The following is a 22,623-nucleotide window of genomic DNA, read 5'->3' as shown; positions in this document are numbered from 1 at the left end:
AGACTTTTCGGCCGAACGGACTTGGCCACACACAATCACACTAAACTCCGACGGATTCGAACGTGATGACGTACGACTCGGCTCGAATAAGGAAGTTCATAGCCAGTAGCCAATAGCTGCCCTAGCGTCGGTTTTAGTCCGTCAGAGTAGCATACACACGAGCGGAGTTTTCGAAGGGGACCGGGTCCGGCGGAGTTCCTTCGGGAAAATTTGAAGCATGTTCCATATTCTAAAGTCCGTCAGACTTTGGTGAATCAAAAGTCCGTTGCAGCCCACACACGATCGGATAGTCTGATGGACTCGGTCCTTCGGACTTTGGATGTTGAAAAGTCCGCTCGTGTGTACGCGGCATTAGAGTTTAAAACCACTTTGATGAATGTGGAGCCAGTTTATATTCCTGATAGTGTTAGCAATCCTATACTTCACAAATGAGGTCTAAAAATAATATTTTAGCTGAACTTTTGGAGATAATATTAATGATAATATAAATAATCATAATCACCATCTTAATAATAATAATATTTATATTATGATTATTTTTTAAATAATAATAATTATTTTAAATTATTAAATTATTATTTATTAAGTATTATTGATTATTATTAGTAAAAAAATATTAAATGATAGAAAATGTAAGCTGCCAAAACACATTTGTTTTCTTTTCCTACGCCATACTGGATCTGAAAACAACATCTCTATACAAAAAATAAAAATAAATATAATGATCTTCTGAGATATACAGTATGAGTGTATTTAATTATTTTTATGTTGGATTCTATCATCTATCAATAAATTATGAGTTTATAGCATCTAAGCTTTGATAAGTATCAGTAATGAGTTTTCTCCATTTCCTTCCCTAGACTTGGAGGGTAAAATGTTCGTCTTCCCCAAAGAAACCAACACCACTCATGTCATTCTAAGACCTACAATTACAGAGCCATTGCAGAAAGTCAGCGTCTGTCTACGCACCTACAGTGAACTTTCACGCCAGAATCCTCTCTTCTCTTTATCTACTCCAACATACAGAGATGCTTTTCTAATCAGGTTCCAGGCTCCAACCACCTACACTGTATACATAAACCATGGAAGCATTGTTTTCAAGAGGGATTCAGAGCCTCCAGACTGGAGCCATATCTGTGTGACCTGGGACTCGAGAACTGGGGAAGTCCAACTTTGGGTGAATGGGAAGAACTCCACCAAAGGATATAATAGGGGGCAGCCTTCTATCGCAGTTAAAAGCAGCATTATTCTGGGACACGATTCCTATGGTGGGGGTGTTAATGCTTCTCAGTCATTGGTTGGGGAAATTAGTGATGTCAACATGTGGGATTATGTCCTGACTCCAGAAGACATCCAAAAGGTCATATCTGGTGACCACCATGGAAATGTCATTAATTGGAAGTCTCTACTCTATGAAATGAAAGGGGGTGTTCTTCTCCAGCCTACAAATTTGCGTAAGTCTGTCATCTTATCTATATACACTTTAATTACTATTATTTATTATGATTTATTTGTTTTGCACATCAACAACGAGAGATTACAATGACCATTATAAGTGAAAATCACACAAGAAATCAACGTTCTCATGGAGTAACTAGAACATCCGAAAGTTGTAACCTAGATTCCTAATCGGTGAGAGTTTTTTTGAGGTCTAAAAACTGGATTTTTGTGTTACTCATCGTAAAATGCCTTTCACTGAGTTTATTGACGGAAACAGCTGTTTCTTCTTTATCTATGACCAAGCCTTCTGCTTGGTCATAGGATAAAGATGAAGGAGCTGTGTCCCTCCATGAACGTAAAAGAAATCAAACTTTCTTCTTGTGATTTTATCTATTTTGCTCAAATCTTTTTCTCCACTTGAAACAAAATACTGAGAAAGAAATAATACAATCACAAGATACACATAACCTCTATACCAACTTCATTCTTTCTGTGTTCTGCGTCACTCTATCAGTAGTAGAAAAATTTAATTTAAAAGATTAGTGGAGTAAGTATCAAAATGTCCAATTGTCATTTGATATTTTAGGGGAACCTGCAAGCATTAGCATACCAATGAAATTATATCATTATTAAAGCTGATTTCCAAAAATTTAGCCACTTTGTAAAAAGTGAAGGCTATAAGTTAAGTCCAATTAAGAGCATATCACCTCCTGAACTTACTGTATCTCCATTATTCATATATGACTGTGTTATGGCTCTGCCAGAGAATACACTGAGTATCCTAAGCCCCTGTACACACGGTCAGAGAATCCGTCAGAATGTGTCCTATTGGACCGTGTTGTTGGATAATCCGACTGTGTGTGGTATGCATCGGACTGATTCCGTCAGAATATCCTTTCGGACCCAATTTTCCAACTTGTTGGAAATATTTCCCGACCAACTGGTTCGATCGGACATACTCCGATCATGTGTAGAGAATTTTTATCGGACCAAGTGCCACGCATGCTCAGATCAAATTCCTACATCAAAGCTATTGGCTACTAGCCTGAACGTAGTCCCATCGTAACGAAATTACGTCATCACGTTCTGAATGATCGGATTTTTCGACAACTTAGTCCGACCGTGTGTATGCAACAGTTTCAGACAAGATCCGACGGACAAAATCCGACGGACAAAATCTGACGGATTTGGTTGTTGAAATCTCCGACCGTGTGTACAGGGGCTAAGACTGTGTGAGGGGTTAGCTCGGCAGCGGGTGTGTGTGACCCCCTGGATGGGTTCACAACACAAAGTCAGGCACAGCAGACAGCGGTGTAGGTTCAAAAAACAAAAGATCCGGTTTATTTAGGCTACATGCAGTGATACATATAACAGCCAAACAAAATAAAACAAGAAAATAAATCCTGGTCAGCTTGACCTCTAACTACACACGTAGACTCCCTGTCTAACAACTGAGAACAGCCTTGTGCTGCCCCAGTCCCTGTCCCTGTTGTAGAGATTTGCCACACAGGCGTTAACTCACCGCACAGAACAGGTGTCACACTCCCCAGTCTATACAACACAAAAACTGGTTCCAGGATGGAGCATCTCCCTATGCATGCTGGGGTTTTTTGTAGAGGTCTTAATGAGCCCACCTACTTCAGCTGGGCTCATTAACTCTTCCCCTCTAATTGTAAAAGTCTGCATAAAGCCTGAATCTAGGACACACATATTTACCATCCTGGATACAACCAGGTGACTTTACCTGCCTGCTGCCACAACTGTGAGAGGGGAGAGAAGCACACAGAGCAGCAAAGCCCCCTCCCTCCCTTCTGTGGCCCATTCAGAGAAGCCTTTGTATTTTCTGAATGAGTTTACATAATACAAAGGCTTCTGTGATTGGGCAGGAGGATTGGAGGGGCAGGCATAACAGCTGCAGGTGACTCTACTGTTGAAGATGCTGAGAGTTGAAGCATCAGTGTCAGGCTCCCAGAATTACAGTGATAGTTGTCTTTTCGGAAGTACCAAAAAGCTACCCAATGTAAATAATAGCAAAAAGTCCAGGAGATGTCATGCATCTTGTTGGACTAACTTACAGCGTGCATTCACTTTATACAAAGAAGCTGAATTTCTGGAGTTTAGCTTTAATAATACATTCATTAACGTGCCAGACAGATTTTATACCTGACAGTGTTAGGATTCCTTTGCCCCTACATGTGAAACCTCCACTTTTAATAAAACGTGAACAGAACATTTGGAGAGAAGTCATACCCTTCAATGGCTCTCTTGGAAAATGAACGGGCCAATGCACATTAGCTTCTGAATGTGAACCAAATATTTATAAACAAAATAAAATGGAATCTCCTGATCTCTCTGAGATATAAGAGTATTCAGCTGTTTTTTTATTTTTTTTTATTTTAGATGCTAAATGTATATATAAATACATTCTGAGTTTATTGCTAATCATCTAAAGCTTTGATGTGTAGCAAGCACTAATGATCTTTTTCTGTTTCCTTCCTTAGACATGGAGGGTAAAATATTCGTCTTCCCCCGTGAAGCCAAAACATCTCATGTCATTCTACGACCTACAATCACAAGGCCATTGCAGAAAGTCAGCGTCTGTCTACGTTCTTATTCAGATCTTTCACGCTCCTATACGGTCTTCTCTCTTGCTACTCCCGGGAAGGACAACGCCTTTACAATCAGCATACAACCTCCACGCACTTGTTCTGTACATATCAACCAGGAAGTCATTAGTTTTAAAACAGACTCAGAGTCTTTTAGACACACCTGCGTGACCTGGGACTCCGACACTGGAGTGGTCCAACTTTGGGTCAATGGGAAACTCTACCCAGAAGGAGTCTCCATGAAAGGATCTTCTATCGCAGCTGAAACCAGCATTGTTCTAGGGCAGGAACGAGACTCTTTTAATGTTTCTCAGTTATTGGTCAGTGAAATAGGTGACGTCCACATGTGGGATTATGTCCTGACTCAGGAAGACATCAAGATGGTCATCACTGGTGACCTCCATGGAAACGTCATTAACTGGCTAGCTCTAGACTATGAAATCAAAGGCAACGTTCTTGTCCAGCCTAAACACCAGCGTAAGTCTGTCAACTGAGTTGAGTTGAATCTTGATATAGAGTGGTCCTTTACCCTGCACGCTTACAAACACATACACATAGGTTACACATCTGTCTATACACAGATTTTTAATCAATAAGATTCTCCAACTGTCAGTATATAATTACATTGAAATAAGAGGTGGCAATTACAATTATAATATGCCCCAACAAAAAAAAACAATGTTCTCATGGAGTAACTAGAAAAAACTAAAAATTGTGAACAAGATTCCGAATTATAAAAACAAGTTTTTGTGATTTCATAATCCATTTACAATCTTTCTTGTAAAGTCAACACATTATACTGAACCATAAGTAGGGATGAGGTTCAGGATCGCTGCTGCCTTGAGTTTGCCAGAATCCAGGGCTGAACTGGGACAGAAATTTGGCCCTGGACTTCACCCAGACCGGCCCATTACATTTTGAGTGTCCCATCAGCACCCCTTACATCAGAGTGTCCCATCAGCACCCCTTACATCAGAGTGTCCCATCAGCACCCCTTACATCAGAGTGTCCCATCAGCACCCCTTATATCAGAGTGTCCCATCACCAGCCCCCTTACATCAGAGTGGCCCACTGAGCCATCGGCCCACCGGGAAACTCCCGGTAGTCCCAATGGCCAGTACATGCCTGCCAGAATCACAGCTTGAAACACAAAGCTCCAAAACGCTCAACAGCCGAAATTCTAAAGCGCCTGTGTATATATGATCCCTCAGGGGACTTCAGCTCCATGCTTGACACTCAGAAAGCTACATCTGAAGCAAAATGGAGAAATTTTAGCACCATAGACTTCAATGGGAGCATCTGAAAATGAGGGTTTTTCAAGCTTAACAACCATCTCCTCTCACTAACAAATAGCTTTCCCTTAGTTAAAACAAAAACATTCAAGCCTGAATAAATGCAGATCGTTTTACCTGCAAAGGCAGGGCCGGATTAAGAGCATCATGTGCTTGGTGCTGAGGATTTTGGTGGACCTTTTACTGGGCACCCTTCTGTGTTTAGAAGAGCCTTTGTTGGCATGCGCTCAAACTGCAAAGGGCGTATGCCAACTAGGGAAGGCTGCTGTAAGGGCTGTGCATTGGCATGCACTCTGTGCTGAAAGAGTGCAGCCGGATAGGCCTAACGCTATGGAAGCCCCAGAATTCTGCAAGAGCCCTGCACTGGCGTGCCTCAGGCTTCCGTTAGGACTGCTCATGCGGCACCCATCATCAATCTCACCACTCTGCCCAGGCGGTGCATGTGGAATACAGGGCCCATCAGGGGAGAACTCTGTTGGCCCATTGCTTTTCATGAGCACTGTGTTCTTTTTGGGTGGCTGGGCCTATATTAAGGTAGGGGCCTGGAGCTGCAGCTCCAATAGCCCCTATGTTAATCCAGCCCTGTGCAAAGGTGAACTTATCCTTTAAAATGTCAGGAAAACGTTTGAAAAATTGAACTCCTTTTATTGGTGAACTGAGATGATGGAAAATGTAAGCTTGTAAGAGACCTGGATTGGACAGCGGTTCCCACCAAACTGGTCCAGGTCCTGCTTCTTCCCCAGATAGGATACGCACATACCTATCTTTTTGGAGATACCCCCATTTTGTGTTACTAACTGTCCACACCCGAGGCTGGCTTTCTAACATATTCTTGGCCTGAGGTCTGTTAACCGGAATAAAGAATGTCCAAAGGCTTTTCAATGCTTTACTGCATCAAAATTGGCACACGCAAGATAACATCTTTCTCATGACACACACTATCAGTGCAGAACACTCAGTACCATAACACATTGCCATAGTCTCCCCCCATCTTCCCAGTCCTCTTTAGTGAGTCCTCCAAAGGTGTTTTCTCACACAAGGTGTCCCTCTATCACAGTCAGGGGCCAGGCTCAGAGACCAGTAGCTATAGCAATAGATAGGTTCACACCAACCAGCACTAACTGGTCCAAAGACTGGTCTTCATCAGAGCTCCTGATTATGGAGATAGATTTTGCTGTGTGTTAGCGCCAGGTCGTGGTCCTCAGTTTCTCACCACCAGGAGGTGAGCAATCTGGGGACCGTAAACAGATATAGAAAGTAGGGATCAAGCAGACGTGTAGTCAGTAAACAAGCCAAAGGTTGGTAACAATCTCTGGCAAACAGGAAGTGCAGAAACATGGTTTAAATAGGGAGTTCATGGGAGGAGCAAAGAGTTTGAGGTTCACCAGAAACAAGATACAAGGCAATGTTGTCCAAGGGATCAGACAGAGAGCTACCTTGCATCTCAGGTGGAACAGCAACAAGAGCTACAGCCAGACATTGCAGAGCTCCCAGGTTCAGATCTGGACCCTGAGGCCTACTAAAACCAAGCTACAGACCTGCTGGGCAAATGATGTGGTAGCAAAGATTCTTTTGCATTCTCCATTGTGAGCCTATAACTACTCCTCCTGGCAGTCCCTCCCTAAAGAGGGCTCTCTCCTCCACTCAAGTACACAGGCTGTCAGGAAAGACAAATATATAAATATACCCAGGTGCATAGTTATGCGCAGGCAGAGAATTCCTATTAGCCAAACCTATTGTCAAAGACTAAATGTGCACAGACACATAAATGTGCACGAACAGCAAATTCCTGTTAGCCAGAGCTTCACTCTTGCAAATGTGCACACGTGAATGCGTGTGCGCGCCAGCGCGCACACCCGCCACTATATTGGCACCAAGTGGGCTATTTAAACACCTCTGCTGCACTAGGACCTTCACTTATGGTCTACAATGTTCTGCTACCTGTTACCTGTTCCTATGTCTCGTGTTGCTGTTCTGCTATTCGGCTGACCACGCTTGAACCAACCCCTGGCTTGCTCTTTGGCCACGTTCCTGCCTGATCCTTCTGCCTATGCTTACCATTGCCAACTACAGCCTGAACCTGACTATTTTTCTACCTGCTGCTCTGTGCCTGGTGTGACTTCTAGTTACTGACCTGGTTTGCCTGACTCTTCTCTGTGTCCAGCCCATGGAGGCCCTCCCTACTCATGCAGCTACTCATGAAGCCTGGCAAGTACCTGCTGTCTGCCACCTGCCAGGCCTGCCGAGGGCTTGCCAAGTGCCTGCTGACTGTCTTCCAGCCTACTGTGCCTGCTGCCCTGCATCACAGTCCAGCCAAGTGCACAAAGACCTCTCATCTGCAACCACCATCACCAGAGCTTCCAGGCACTCATGCGACTCCAGGCTCTGTACCGCCTGTTACCTTATTAGGGGTACTGAGCCAGATGTGTAAAAGTTTGCCTTCCTCCCCACGTCAGGCTCCATCACCAGGTACATGACACAGGCCACAGGCCTACATGGTGTTGGTCAGTGAATATATACCTGAACTACCAAGCCCCACCCACATTACCAGAGGAGTGGCAACAAATAAACTCATGGTTCAGGATCTGCAAACTACATATTTATACACAAAGAAAAGTATATATAATTACCTTCCTAAGATTTATCATTGTGTCTTTTTTTTAAATGTAAGATTCTAGCATTTATAAATAAATTCTGGACCCAAAGCTTTGATATCTATCAGTAATGAGTTTTGTCTGTTTTCTTCCCCAGACCTGGAGGGTAAAGTCTTTGTCTTCCCCAAAGAAACCAACACGGCTCATGTCATTCTAAGACCTACAATTACAAGGCCATTGGAGAAAGTCAGCGTCTGTCTACGTTCCTACAGTGAACTTTCCCGTCCCTATTCTTTGTTCTCTATAGCTACTCCAGGATACGCAGATGCCTTTCACATCTACTTCCAGCCTCCGTACACCTATCAGGTATTCATAAATAATGCAGCGGGTGCTTTTGCACCAAACTGGAAGCCTTTTTACTGGAGGCACATCTGTGTGACCTTGGACTCCAGATATCCAGGGCCCCTCTATCTTTGGCTCAATGGAAAGCTCTCCTCTGACAGGTATCACATGGGACATTATTATTATTATGCTGCTAATTATATGGATGCTGAAAGCAGTATTGTTCTGGGACAGGACCAAGACTCTTTTGGTGGAGGGTTTGAAGCTTCTCAGTCATTGGTTGGTGAGATAAGTGACGTCCACATGTGGGATTACGTCCTGACTCAGGAAGACATCCAGAAGGTCCTCTCTGGTGATCTCCAAGGAAATGTCATTAATTGGAACTCCTTACGTTGTGAAATTAAAGGGGAAGTTCTCGTCAAGCCCGAACCTCAACGTGAGTCTGTCATCTTACTATATACACCTTATTAATTAATAAGATCCTTCAACTTTCACTACAGAATTACAATGAAGAAGACTTTATATGCCATGCACATCAGCAATGAGAGGTGACACTGACAATTATAAGTGAAAGATGGTCATAATACTGTAGGATTGTGGCTTCAAAGACTGAGGTCTACATTGAGTCCTCTTGTGTCAAACAGAATTATCATTTGCAGGTCATAATTTTTCTATTTCTTGAGTATTTTTAAAGGTTCCTTTTTAAGTGGTTCTAAAGGCTGAAGGTATTTTACCTTCATGCATTCATTTTTTACTTCAGTGTGCAGCCCCCCCCCCTCCTTATACTGAGCTGAGCCCGATCCCGATAAAGCAATGTGCACGAGAGTGGAAGCTCTCCCGGGTCTCTCCCTCTTCATTGACTGACATGTTGGCTTCTGCTGCAGTCAATCACATACAGTGAGGAGGGAGGGGGCCACACTTTGTTTATCTCATTGGCACAAAGAGGCGGCTCAGGAGCGAGTACGTATGAGTGCTCCCAGAGCAAGCAGCTTGCTTTGGGAGCACTCGGCAGGGGGAAGGTGTCAGGAGCACAGGTAGGGGGACCAGAGAAGTGGAAGATCGGGGCTGCTTTGTACAAAAGTGTAATTGCACAGAACAGGTAAGTATAACTAAATATTTATTATTGAAAACAAATCTGAACTTTTACAAGGGCTTTAACCCCTTCAATACTGCCCCCCTCCTGCCCAGGGCAATTTTCAGCTTTTGGCGCTGTTACACTTTGAATGACAATTGCGCAGTCATGTAACACTGTATCCAAATCAAATTTTTTACCATTTTGTTGACACAAATAGAGCTTTCTTTGGTGGTAATAACGACTGGGTTTTATACTTTTTTTTTCTAAATAAATGAAAAATAATTGAAAATTTTGAAAAAAATAACTGATTTTTCTTTTCTTTTTTCTTTTATGCAATTTTGCAAACAACCTTTCTTCATAAATTTAGGTCAAAATGTATTCTGCTCAATTGCTTTGGTGAAAATAACTCAAATCAGTGTATATTATTTAGTCTGTAGGAAAGCTATAGAGTCTCATTTCTTGAGTAGTGATGGACGAACTTCCGACGGGACGTTTCGCGAACGCGAAACGCGAACGGGCACAAACGTTCGCGAAAACGACCGTTCGCCGCGGGCTCCATTGACTTCAATGGGAGGCGAATTTCGCAAACCTTTAGGTCGAATTTGCGGCCACGGGGTAATTATTAGGGGGTAGCACGTAGTCCCACCACCTGGACAATAGCATAATACATGTATGAGGTGAATTTGGGATCGATAACTACAAGCATTTTTTTTTTATTTGGGAAATTGTTCTGACAATTCAGGACTATGGAGCTAATGAAGGCAATGGAGGAGAGGGAAGGTCAGGGACCAGGGTAGGCAAACAAGAGGGTGCAGGAGATACAGAGCACTGACAGCAGCACCGTAATACAGAGCACTGACATCAGCACCGTGACATACAGCGCTGACAGCAGCTCCGTGACATACAGCGCTGACAGCAGCTCCGTGACATACAGCGCTGACAGCAGCTCCGTGACATACAGCGCTGACAGCAGCTCCGTGACATACAGCGCTGACAGCAGCTCCGTGACATACAGCGCTGACAGCAGCACCGTGACATACAGCGCTGACAGCAGCTCCGTGACATACAGCGCTGACAGCAGCTCCGTGACATACAGCGCTGACAGCAGCTCCGTGACATACAGCACTGACAGCAGCTCCGTGACATACAGCGCTGACAGCAGCTCCGTGACATACAGCGCTGACAGCAGCACCGTGACATACAGCGCTGACAGCAGCTCCGTGACATACAGCGCTGACAGCAGCTCCGTGACATACAGCGCTGACAGCAGCTCCGTGACATACAGCACTGACAGCAGCTCCGTGACATACAGCGCTGACAGCAGCTCCGTGACATACAGCGCTGACAGCAGCACCGTGACATACAGCGCTGACAGCAGCTCCGTGACATACAGCGCTGACAGCAGCTCCGTGACATACAGCGCTGACAGCAGCTCCGTGACATACAGCGCTGACAGCAGCTCCGTGACATACAGCGCTGACAGCAGCTCCGTGACATACAGCGCTGACAGCAGCTCCGTGACATACAGCGCTGACAGCAGCTCCGTGACATACAGCGCTGACAGCAGCTCCGTGACATACAGCGCTGACAGCAGCACCGTAAGCAGCCCCAGGAGGAAGTCAGCACAGCACAGGGATGGTGTGATCCCCTCATAATAAGAACCCCCAGGAGGAAGTCAGCACAGCACAGGGATGGTGGGAGCCCCTCATAATAAGAACCCCCAGGAGGAAGTCAGCACAGCACAGGGATGGTGGGAGCCCCTCATAATAAGAACACCCAGGAGGAAGTCAGCACAGCACAGGGATGGTGGGAACCCCTCATAATAAGCAGCCCCAGTAGAAATATGACACCGCTCAACCTCTTCAAAGAGGAGGGTAGGGGCATATAGTACGGTGTGCTTTTTTGGGTCAGGGAAGTGAGCCAAATGAATTAAGAAGGTCTGTGTGCTTGATTCCAAAAATTGTTTATAGACATATACATGGTCTACTGATCACATGTGTTGAATTCCTCCGAGATCCATGCCTCATTCATTTTTAGAAATGTGAGGTAGTTAACACTGTCCTGAGCTAGGCGAGTACGCTTATCGGTCACAATCCCCCCTGCTGCGCTGAACGTCCTTTCGGACAGGACACTGGATGAGGGGCAAGCCAACAGTTCGATTGCAAATTGGGCAAGCTCTGGCCAGAGGTCAAGCCTGCCCACCCAGTAGTCTAGGGGTTCATCACTCCTCAGAGCGTCCACATCGGCCGTTAACCCAATGTAGTCGGACACCTGACGGTCTAGGCGTTCCCTGATGCTGGATCCGGATGACACCTGTCGATGGGTCGGCTGAAAGAATGACCTCATATCCGAAGTCACCAACACATCTTCAAACCGGCCTCTTCTTGCAGGCGCTGTTGGATTGGTACCCGCAAATCCTTCTCTGGGAGTGGGAATTGCTCCTCTGCCAGCGCACGCAAAAGCAGAATGCAGCATTTCTCGAAGCAAGGCCTGGAAGTGCTGCATTCTGACAGCCCTCTGCGACGGCGGTAACATTTCCGCCATTTTGTGTTTGTACCGGGGATCTAAGTACGTTGCCACCCAGTACTGGTCCTTGACCCTCATGCTTTTTATACGGGGGTCCCTATTAAAACACTGGAGCATGAAGGCCCCCATTTGCACTCAAGCGGAAGGTATGTGGTGGTGGTGGTGTTGTTGGTGGTAGTGTCTTTGGGGGTGCACATAGCAGAGAGTGAAGAAGAGGGTGCAGATCGAGAGGATGAGGAGGGTGCAGAAGAATAAGGCTGAGTGAGCCACTCAACCAAGTCTGGTGCGTCCTTTAAAGTAATTGAACGCACCTTCTGCAACTTCCCACTTTGGCTCAAGGCTGTTGCTCCTGCCCTACCCCTACCACCCCTGCGGAAGGGCCTGCCTCTTCCTCTGCCTGTCATTTTTTAAATCACCCTGTGACAAAACTCTTAGTCCCTATACCGCTGAAGGACTGCTGCAGTATAGGGCAGCGGTCAGCAGTAGTGCACGTCAACCCTATGTATTGTGGACCGATAGCGGTCCTTACAGAACAGCAGACTGTACTGCACTCAGGCCTATGTACCGTAGCACCCTATACCAAGTTACCAGTCCTTATAAAAACTTTTGTGGACCAAGCAGGTTGTGTGTTAGTGATTAGCAGACTGTACGTCAGTCCCTATACCAATGAAGGACTGCTGCAGTATAGGGCAGCGGTCAGCAGTAGTGCACGGCAACCCTATGTATTGTGGACCGATAGCGGTCCTTACAGAACAGCAGACTGTACTGCACTCAGGCCTATGTACCGTAGCACCCTATACCAAGTTACCAGTCCTTATAAGAACTTTTGTGGACCAAGCAGGTTGTGTGTTAGTGATTAGCAGACTGTACGTCAGTCCCTATACCAATGAAGGACTGCTGCAGTATAGGGCAGCGGTCAGCAGTAGTGCACGTCAACCCTATGTATTGTGGACCGATAGCGGTCCTTACAGAACAGCAGACTGTACTGCACTCAGGCCTATGTACCGTAGCACCCTATACCAAGTTACCAGTCCTTATAAGAACTTTTGTGGACCAAGCAGGTTGTGTGTTAGTGATTAGCAGACTGTACGTCAGTCCCTATACCAATGAAGGACTGCTGCAGTATAGGGCAGCGGTCAGCAGTAGTGCACGTCAACCCTATGTATTGTGGACCGATAGCGGTCCTTACAGAACAGCAGACTGTACTGCACTCAGGCCTATGTACCGTAGCACCCTATACCAAGTTACCAGTCCTTATAAAAACTTTTGTGGACCAAGCAGGTTGTGTGTTAGTGATTAGCAGACTGTACGTCAGTCCCTATACCAATGAAGGACTGCTGCAGTATAGGGCAGCGGTCAGCAGTAGTGCACGGCAACCCTATGTATTGTGGACCGATAGCGGTCCTTACAGAACAGCAGACTGTACTGCACTCAGGCCTATGTACCGTAGCACCCTATACCAAGTTACCAGTCCTTATAAGAACTTTTGTGGACCAAGCAGGTTGTGTGTTAGTGATTAGCAGACTGTACGTCAGTCCCTATACCAATGAAGGACTGCTGCAGTATAGGGCAGCGGTCAGCAGTAGTGCACGTCAACCCTATGTATTGTGGACCGATAGCGGTCCTTACAGAACAGCAGACTGTAACGCACTCAGGCCTATGTACCGTAGCACCCTATACCAAGTTACCAGTCCTTATAAGAACTTTTGTGGACCAAGCAGGTTGTGTGTTAGTGATTAGCAGACTGTACGTCAGTCCCTATACCAATGAAGGACTGCTGCAGTATAGGGCAGCGGTCAGCAGTAGTGCACGTCAACCCTATGTATTGTGGACCGATAGCGGTCCTTACAGAACAGCAGACTGTACTGCACTCAGGCCTATGTACCGTAGCACCCTATACCAAGTTACCAGTCCTTATAAGAACTTTTGTGGACCAAGCAGGTTGTGTGTTAGTGATTAGCAGACTGTACGTCAGTCCCTATACCAATGAAGGACTGCTGCAGTATAGGGCAGCGGTCAGCAGTAGTGCACGGCAACCCTATGTATTGTGGACCGATAGCGGTCCTTACAGAACAGCAGACTGTAACGCACTCAGGCCTATGTACCGTAGCACCCTATACCAAGTTACCAGTCCTTATAAGAACTTTTGTGGACCAAGCAGGTTGTGTGTTAGTGATTAGCAGACTGTACGTCAGTCCCTATACCAATGAAGGACTGCTGCAGTATAGGGCAGCGGTCAGCAGTAGTGCACGGCAACCCTATGTATTGTGGACCGATAGCGGTCCTTACAGAACAGCAGACTGTACTGCACTCAGGCCTATGTACCGTAGCACCCTATACCAAGTTACCAGTCCTTATAAGAACTTTTGTGGACCAAGCAGGTTGTGTGTTAGTGTTTAGCAGACTGTGCGTCAGTCCCTATACCGCTGAAGGACTGCTGCAGTATAGGGCAGCGGTCAGCAGTAGTGCACGGCAACCCTATGTATTGTGGACCGATAGCGGTCCTTACAGAACAGCAGACTGTACTGCACTCAGGCCTATGTACCGTAGCACCCTATACCAAGTTACCAGTCCTTATAAGAACTTTTGTGGACCAAGCAGGTTGTGTGTTAGTGATTAGCAGACTGTACGTCAGTCCCTATACCAATGAAGGACTGCTGCAGTATAGGGCAGCGGTCAGCAGTAGTGCACGGCAACCCTATGTATTGTGGACCGATAGCGGTCCTTACAGAACAGCAGACTGTAACGCACTCAGGCCTATGTACCGTAGCACCCTATACCAAGTTACCAGTCCTTATAAGAACTTTTGTGGACCAAGCAGGTTGTGTGTTAGTGATTAGCAGACTGTACGTCAGTCCCTATACCAATGAAGGACTGCTGCAGTATAGGGCAGCAGTCAGCAGTAGTGCACGGCAACCCTATGTATTGTGGACCGATAGCGGTCCTTACAGAACAGCAGACTGTACTGCACTCAGGCCTATGTACCGTAGCACCCTATACCAAGTTACCAGTCCTTATAAGAACTTTTGTGGACCAAGCAGGTTGTGTGTTAGTGTTTAGCAGACTGTGCGTCAGTCCCTATACCGCTGAAGGACTGCTGCAGTATAGGGCAGCGGTCAGCAGTAGTGCACGGCAACCCTATGTATTGTGGACCGATAGCGGTCCTTACAGAACAGCAGACTGTAACGCACTCAGGCCTATGTACCGTAGCACCCTATACCAAGTTACCAGTCCTTATAAGAACTTTTGTGGACCAAGCAGGTTGTGTGTTAGTGATTAGCAGACTGTACGTCAGTCCCTATACCAATGAAGGACTGCTGCAGTATAGGGCAGCGGTCAGCAGTAGTGCACGGCAACCCTATGTATTGTGGACCGATAGCGGTCCTTACAGAACAGCAGACTGTAACGCACTCAGGCCTATGTACCGTAGCACCCTATACCAAGTTACCAGTCCTTATAAGAACTTTTGTGGACCAAGCAGGTTGTGTATTAGTGTTTAGCAGACTGTGCGTCAGTCCCTATACCGCTGAAGGACTGCTGCAGTATAGGGCAGCGGTCAGCAGTAGTGCACGGCAACCCTATCTATTGTGGACCGATAGCGGTCCTTACAGAACAGCAGACTGTACCGCACCCAAGCCTATGTACCGTAGCACCCTAGACAGACCAAGTTACCAGTCCTTATAAGAACTTTTGTGGAACAAGTGAGTTGTGAATGATTAGCAGACTGCAGCAGAAGGGCAGCAGTCAAGTATAATATTCTTTCTATATTTGGAAGAAAGAATATTATACGTGTACAAGCCTATTACCGTACCACTGATACCAGTCCTGAAAAGAACCTTTGTGGAACTAATAGTAACAGCAAGTCTTTAAAATTATCCTCACTGCCTGACACACTGCTTCCTGCCTGTCCCTATACAAATTGGCAAAAAAGAGTAGGCTGGAACGATTAGCTGGAACAGCTCTTTTGTGGACCTGATAGTAACAGCTAATGATGATGATGATGATGATGATGAAGAAAGACTAATCTGGCTGAGCTGTCCCTAAAATAGCAGCATACAGCGCTCTGTCCCTTTATCTAAACTGACAAAAGAAACTCAGGCTGCTGACCTAACACCTATACCAGTCCTGAAAAGAACTTTTGTGTACCAAATAGCTAGCGTTTTCTCTGTCCCTACTCCACACAGGATCCTTTCCCTACAGTGACAGAAGAAAGAATGTAAAATGGCCACCGGATCGGGTGTATTTATAGGTTAGGGGGAATGTCCAAGTGTCCATGAGCTGTCATGTCTCAATTGGTTGTCCTGTAACACATGATAAACGTGTCACGAAAGGTTAAAGTTCTTGTATACATTAAACACGTAAGTCCGCCGGGGCGAACGACGGAAAAAGGCGTTCGAACCCGCGGACGGCGAAAGTCGGAAATTCGCCGCGAAACGACCGCCGGGCGAACCGTTCGGCCATCACTATTCTTGAGGTCCGAAAATGCCAGGACAGTACAAATATCCACCAAATGACCCCTTTTTTTGGAAAGTAGACAGTCCAAGGTATTTGATAAGAGGCATGGCGAGTTTTTTGAAGTTGTAATTTCTTTGTCATAATATTTCGAAAAATTAAGACATTAATAGGTCAAGGGTTCACCTATGTGATGTCACCCCACGGCCAAATATATATATATATATATATATATATATATATATATATATATATACACACACACATATCTATATGTATATGTATTTGAAAGACGATCTATGGTTAGCACGGCCTACACTTGTGTTATGGCGCCAAACTTCAGTACTTAAAAATTTCCATAGGCAATGCTTTGAAATTTTCTAGGTCTAGTGCTAGAATTATTGCTCTAGCTCTAACGTTCACGGTGATACCTTACATGTGTGGTTTGAACGTGGTTTACGTGTGCGTTGCGGGGATGGGGGGGGGGCCTTAATTTTGTTTTTTTTTTTTTTATTGTTTTTTTTGTTTTGTTTTTTTTACACAGTCCCTTTAAAAAAAAAAAAATTTGATCACTTTCATTCCTATTACAAGGAATGTAAACATCCCCTGTATTAGGAATGGTGCGTGACAGGTCCTCTTTATGGAGAGATGTGAGGTCTATAAGACCCCACATCTCTCCTCAAGGCTGGAAAGCATCAGATCAAAAAAAATTAAATTTACGATCTGATGCTTTCCTGCCGTGTCCTCGGCATTGTTTACTTACGCCGGCCCGGATGTGACGTCATAATGTTGCGCACAGGCCTCCAAGAGTCATAGAGATTGCCAGGGACCATCTGTCCCTCGGAAATCTCCATGGCTAACTTCCACCAGCGGCGGATTCTTTCTCTGGGTCGCCAATCATATGGGCAACCCAGGAGATGCACTGGAGGGCAGTGGGAGGGGGGGTGTCCCTTCCCACCGACTGTAAGGACGATCAAGTGGCTGAACAGCCACTATGATCGTTCTTAAGTTGAAGGGAAACGCCGGCGGATAAAACAATATCTGAAATTATGATGCCTGCAGCTGCTCCCATCATTCAGATATCCCCACTGAAAGACCAGGACGTCATATGACAGCCAGCTGTCGACAAGTGGTTAATAAGGTAGAATCACTTATGGGTGTTGGCCAGCAACATTCATAATTAAAGGAGAAGTCCAGCCTGAGCTCGTTTGGCTGGGCTTTTCCTAAGGGTCACAGGAGTGCAGTTGGTTTTGCACTCCTGTGACCTGTTTTCAGCAGAGAGCGGTCTGAAATCCACTCTCTGCTGACGTCAGACAGATCAGTCCAGGCACCATGTCATCGCGACCATGGGAGTCTGGATCCGCCTGGACTGATAGCCGTCTCAGCCTCTCAGCGAGCCGTCCCTCCACAGCTCAGAGCTCCCATGAGCATGGAGGAGCAGAGCAGGAGATCTGCTGATTGACAGGCAGCAGCTCTCCTCTCCGGGAGCTGAGAGAACCGAGCCATCGGCGGTGTTCGGTGACTCGGTTCTCAGTGAAGCGGCGCCGGTGGACAGATGCAGCATCCATGTAAAAATAGCTTAATATTGCCTAAGCTTTCAATTACGATTGTGAGACGAATTTCCTTAATTATTTCTGAGTCAGCTTAAATCAAAATGTGTGTTTTATTGTACACACCAAAGTAGAAAAATAATACTTACAAAAAACAGTACAATGATACAAAAGAATGTGTTGCTTCATATATGATTAAAGCTTCTAGTATTGTTCATTCCTTTCAAAGAGAGAAGAATTCTTAGCATTAGACCATGTGGTCTATTGTCTTGGCTTTTATCTTTTTTATTTAGGAATCTAAACCTTAAACTTTAAACAAAATATCAGTTACATAGGAAAAGGGTCTTTAACAGCATATATAAGATTTACGATATCCATCAAAATCCTGACAGATTCTAGATGTTTACTGATCCAGTTCATAATGTCACCATCTGGATATTATTAACTCAAAGTCGGTCATTCACACAATTTAAAATAGGGGAATAAACACTCTGTATATTAAAGCCAAATTCAATTTTAGACATTAAGAATATAACAATCCACCTAGGTAAGAATGATGGGGGGGGAGTTCAAACCCACACTTCTCTTTTCATTTGGTTCCTACATTATTGGATTGCGCAGATTGAATATTGGTATTGAATAATCACTTCACAGCATAAGATTGCAAAGTTTCGGAGCCACAGAGGACGCCTTCATCAGGCGTGTGACCTTACCTTGAAGTCTTTTCGGTTTCCAGCCGGAAGTCACTCACCCACTCACTCTTCAGCCACATTCAGGATTGGGAATATTACTTTGGCTTTATATAGTAAAGGAGTGTCAGGTCACCTGAGACCAGGTGACAGATGCACTCCGTAGGAGTCGGAAGTTCCCCCGCTAGGTAGTGGACCTTAGGACTGACTGCTGTGGATAGTACCCAGGGAGATTCAGGACACAGGTCTACAGGATCACTAACACAGATCCCAATGGGAGCTGGAGCATAGATTCCCCAGGGCGCGGAGTCTAAGAGCCAGCGGGTGTTCGCCAGAGCCTCCAGTGGTGAGGATGGACTTCGCTGCAGTCTTGCTCCAGGTCGCGGCCCCTAGGGTCTCACAGCTCATGCTCACAGTAGACTACAGGAGAAGGAAGCAGCAGGCTGGAACGACAAGGATAGTAAAGGGATATGGCAGAGGTGAGGGCAACTAGCAGACAGGAACAACAGAGTACACGCCAAAGGTTCAGGGTCACAGGCAGACAGGGATGGTCAGGGACATGCAAAAGGTCAAGGTCACAAGCAGACAGGAATTGTTGAGCACACGCCAAGGTCGGTAACAGAGTCAAACATAGAGCACATGGCAAGCAGGAACCAGGAAGCTAAACACACAATGGATACACAATGGTTGATCAGCACCGCTGGCTTGCAGTGCACAGGTTAATATAGGGTTCCCTGATAGGGCCTGGGGTGGAGCCATGCTTAAAGGAGAGGTTATAAAAACCACCAGGTGGAAGTGGCTGGCCTCTTAGTCAGAACACATGAGGGGAGGTAAGCAACCAGAGGAAGATCACTGCATAACCATGACAAGGAGGTTGCAACTGCTTCTTCTTAGAAGTCGTACCTTCATGAAATGTACCTCATGTCAATAAGAATGAGTTCCTGGAAACGTGCCAGATTAGTAATTACCAACAAATAATATAAACTGGGGAGGGTAATAAGGGAAGAAAGAAAGGCAGGGGCATCTCAGTATGTAGGTAGGAGGATGGGAAGGGGTAAGAAGGGGAAGGGGTAGCATAGAGCAAAACGGCTTTCTGGGGTGAGTTTTTGAGAAAGAAAAATCCATATTTATTCTACAAAGAAGCATCAAAGCAGGCCCAAGGGTCCCACATCCATTCAAAGGCAGTAGATCGGGTATTATTGGGCCGAGTGTCCACTTCCAATAAGAGGAGATCAAACAGTTGGCAGCAGGAGGTACATGCAAGAGTAGCTTTCTGGCCTCTTTAAACACCGTAGATGGGGGAAGACCCAGCAAGTACATGGATGGATCAAGCAGAATTTTGACTTGATTTTTCAAAGATTAGTAACTGATAGCTTGATCTTTGGACATGTCCAAAAAATGTGATAGAGTGTTCCCGGTTGGCTAAACCACCTCCAGCAGCGATCTGGTATATCCGGATAAATAGTGTGTAAGACGACAGGGGTATGGTACCAATAATATATGTAAACTGGTTGCTTTGACCTAACCAAGGATGTAAAAAGGTACCTCCTCCATAGCAAGTGAACAAAAAGTGTAGAATTGGAATGTTTATAGGTACCTAATATCCATAAAAATTTATTTAAAAAGATATATTTTTTTAAAACACAGTTTAAAATATGTTACCAAACTGGATGGACTGGCGTCTTTATTCAACCTTACTAACTATGTAACTATGTAAAACATTACAAACAAACACATCATGATTACAGCATTCACCATTAAGGTGTCTCTAATGTCAGTCTGAAAAACCTCAACGCGTTTCAACTCATAAAGAGCCTTCATCAGGAGTAAAACGAGTTCCCATCACAGTCCCCTCCCTTTCAAATCACAGCCCCCCTTTCACATCACAGCCCCCCTTTTCAAATATCAGGCCCCTTCCTTACATTAGAGTCCCTCCCTTTAACATCAGAGGCACCCCTCAACATAACAATCCCTCTTACAATCACAACCCTCCATTTCACAGCTCCCCCCTCCTCACATTGCAGCCCCCTTTTGCAATCACAGCCCTCCTCCTCACATTACAGCCCCCCCCCCCATATCACTATTATCCCCTTTCACATCAAAGCCCCCCATATCACAGCCCCCCCATATCAAAGCTCCCACCAAAGACAGGGTTCCTTTACAATTACAGTAACCGTTATAGTTTTTCTCCCTTCGCTGTCCTACCTTAAAGGGGTTGTAAACCCTTGTTTTTTTTCACCTTAATGCATCCTATGCATTAAGGTAAAAAAACAACTGCCAGTAACCCCCAGCCCCCACCGTTTTACCTACCTGAGCCCCTTCATCTCCTTGGTGGGGACGTTCTGTGCTTCTCTCCACGGGGTCCCGGCTCTTGATTGGATAGATTGATAGCAGCACAGACATTGGCTCCCGCTGCTGTCAATCAAAACCAATGAAGCGGGGGGTGGGGGCCGAGGCCGGCATCCGTGTCTGTGGATGCTGAATGCTGGACTGGCTGGCAGTGCACCCGCAAGGTAACCCCCTTGGGAGATCGCTTTTCCTAGGGGGTTATCTGATGCAGGGAGGAGCTACGAGAGCCGCCGGGGTACCCCAGAAGACGAGGTTTGGGACCACTCTGTGCAAAACGAGCTCCACGGTGGAGGCAAGTATGATACATTTGTTTTTTTTTAAAAAAAGGATCCTTTACAATCAATTTAAAGAGGAACCGCAGTCTACTCACACCACTTTGCATGTTATTTTACATATACTGCGATTCTGTACTTGCCAAATGTGCTGCAGAAATCTCCCTCCACTGAGTTTGGCTGCATCCATTTTAACTGTGGGCAGCTGAAGCTGCTGTCTGTTCACTTCCTGGATTTACACAGACACACAGAGGCACACCTCCAGCCCTGCAGCCCTGCAGCTCTGATTGGCCCTCTTATGACTCATCCCTCCTCTCTTCCTGGCAAACTCTCAGGAGAATGAGAGAGAGAGAGAGCTGTGTATGATGTCATACACCTAGGCTAATGACCAGACAAGAAACAGGAAGTGGGCTGTATAAGGGCTTTACTGGCAGAAAAAAAAAGTTTTACTATCCAAAGTTAAAACAATAGCAACAAGGGCAGAAGATTTAATAGATGGAAAGATGAAAAAATGACTGAAGTGCCGCTTTAATACAGCACGGCAGAGGGTGGGAGTCAGGGTGGATTCCTCTTCTGTAGATGTTGAACTCACGTGGGAAAGAGGACAGGAGATACAGAAGGTCTGCACTAAGGCCGGGAGCTGACAAATCTTCATCGTAACAAGCAAAAATTGGACAGCTTCCATTCCTTGTGTAGACCTGCCATATATGCTGCCCTCTTTCCTTCTCAGAGCTTAAAGTGGTTGTTATCCCCCCCCAAAAAAAAATCAAGCTCCTGTCCCTTTAAGGCACGAGCTATAGCTGTCCCTTTGTATCTCAACACAGCAGTGGTCCCCAAATTTTTTCACATTTTTTTGGCACCAGGGAACGCTTTTGGTGTAGCTACTTTTTTCAGGGCCTGGTGGGTGGAGTTGATGTTGTATGGGGAAGGCAGGTGGTTCACAGAGTCTCACAACCCCCCCCCCCCCCCCCGCACTGTAATATAAAAGGGACTACACAGTAAGCATTACAGTCCCCTTTATATCACACTGCCCCTTTGCAATCATTGCCCCCCATCACAGTCCTCCCTGCAGTCTTGGCCCCCCATCACAGTCTTCCCTTCAGTCATGCCCCTCCTCATCACAGTCCTCCCTGCAGTCATGCTCCCACCACAGTCCTACCTTCAGTTATGGTCCCTCATCACAGTCCTCCCTGCAGTCCTCCCTGCAGTCATGGCCCCCATCGCAGTCCTCCCTTCTGTCATGGACTCCCATCACAGTCCTCCCTTTAGTCATAGCCCCCCATCACAGTCATGCCTTCAGTCATGGACTCCCATCACAGTCCTTTCTTCAGTCATGGTCCCCCATCAAAGTCCTCCCTTCAGTCATGCCCCTCCCCATCACAGTCCTCCCTGCAATCATGGCCCCCCATCACAGTCCTCCCTTTTCTCATAGACCC

The 22,623-nt window shown here is 45.8% G+C and overlaps 1 protein-coding gene across 2 annotated transcripts in view; it reads left to right on the top strand.

Annotated features, from left to right (window-relative positions):
- Positions 1-22,623, top strand: part of LOC143962126 (uncharacterized) — a 57,208-nt gene that overhangs the window by 28,057 nt on the left and 6,528 nt on the right. For both annotated transcript variants that reach the window (XM_077471451.1, XM_077471450.1), the window contains 3 exons: positions 861-1,454; positions 3,942-4,523; positions 8,090-8,710. In XM_077471451.1, the coding sequence (XP_077327577.1) occupies positions 861-1,454; positions 3,942-4,523; positions 8,090-8,710 (1,797 nt within the window). The remainder of the gene's footprint in view (positions 1-860; positions 1,455-3,941; positions 4,524-8,089; positions 8,711-22,623) is intronic.

This window comes from Lithobates pipiens, unplaced genomic scaffold, assembly GCF_037356315.1.
Source record: "Lithobates pipiens isolate NorthernLeopardFrog02 unplaced genomic scaffold, aLitPip1_a1.2 Scaffold_8, whole genome shotgun sequence".
NCBI lineage: Eukaryota > Metazoa > Chordata > Amphibia > Anura > Ranidae > Lithobates > Lithobates pipiens.
The sequence above is the reverse complement of the archived record's forward strand: the minus strand, read 5'-3'. Positions and strand labels throughout refer to the sequence as shown.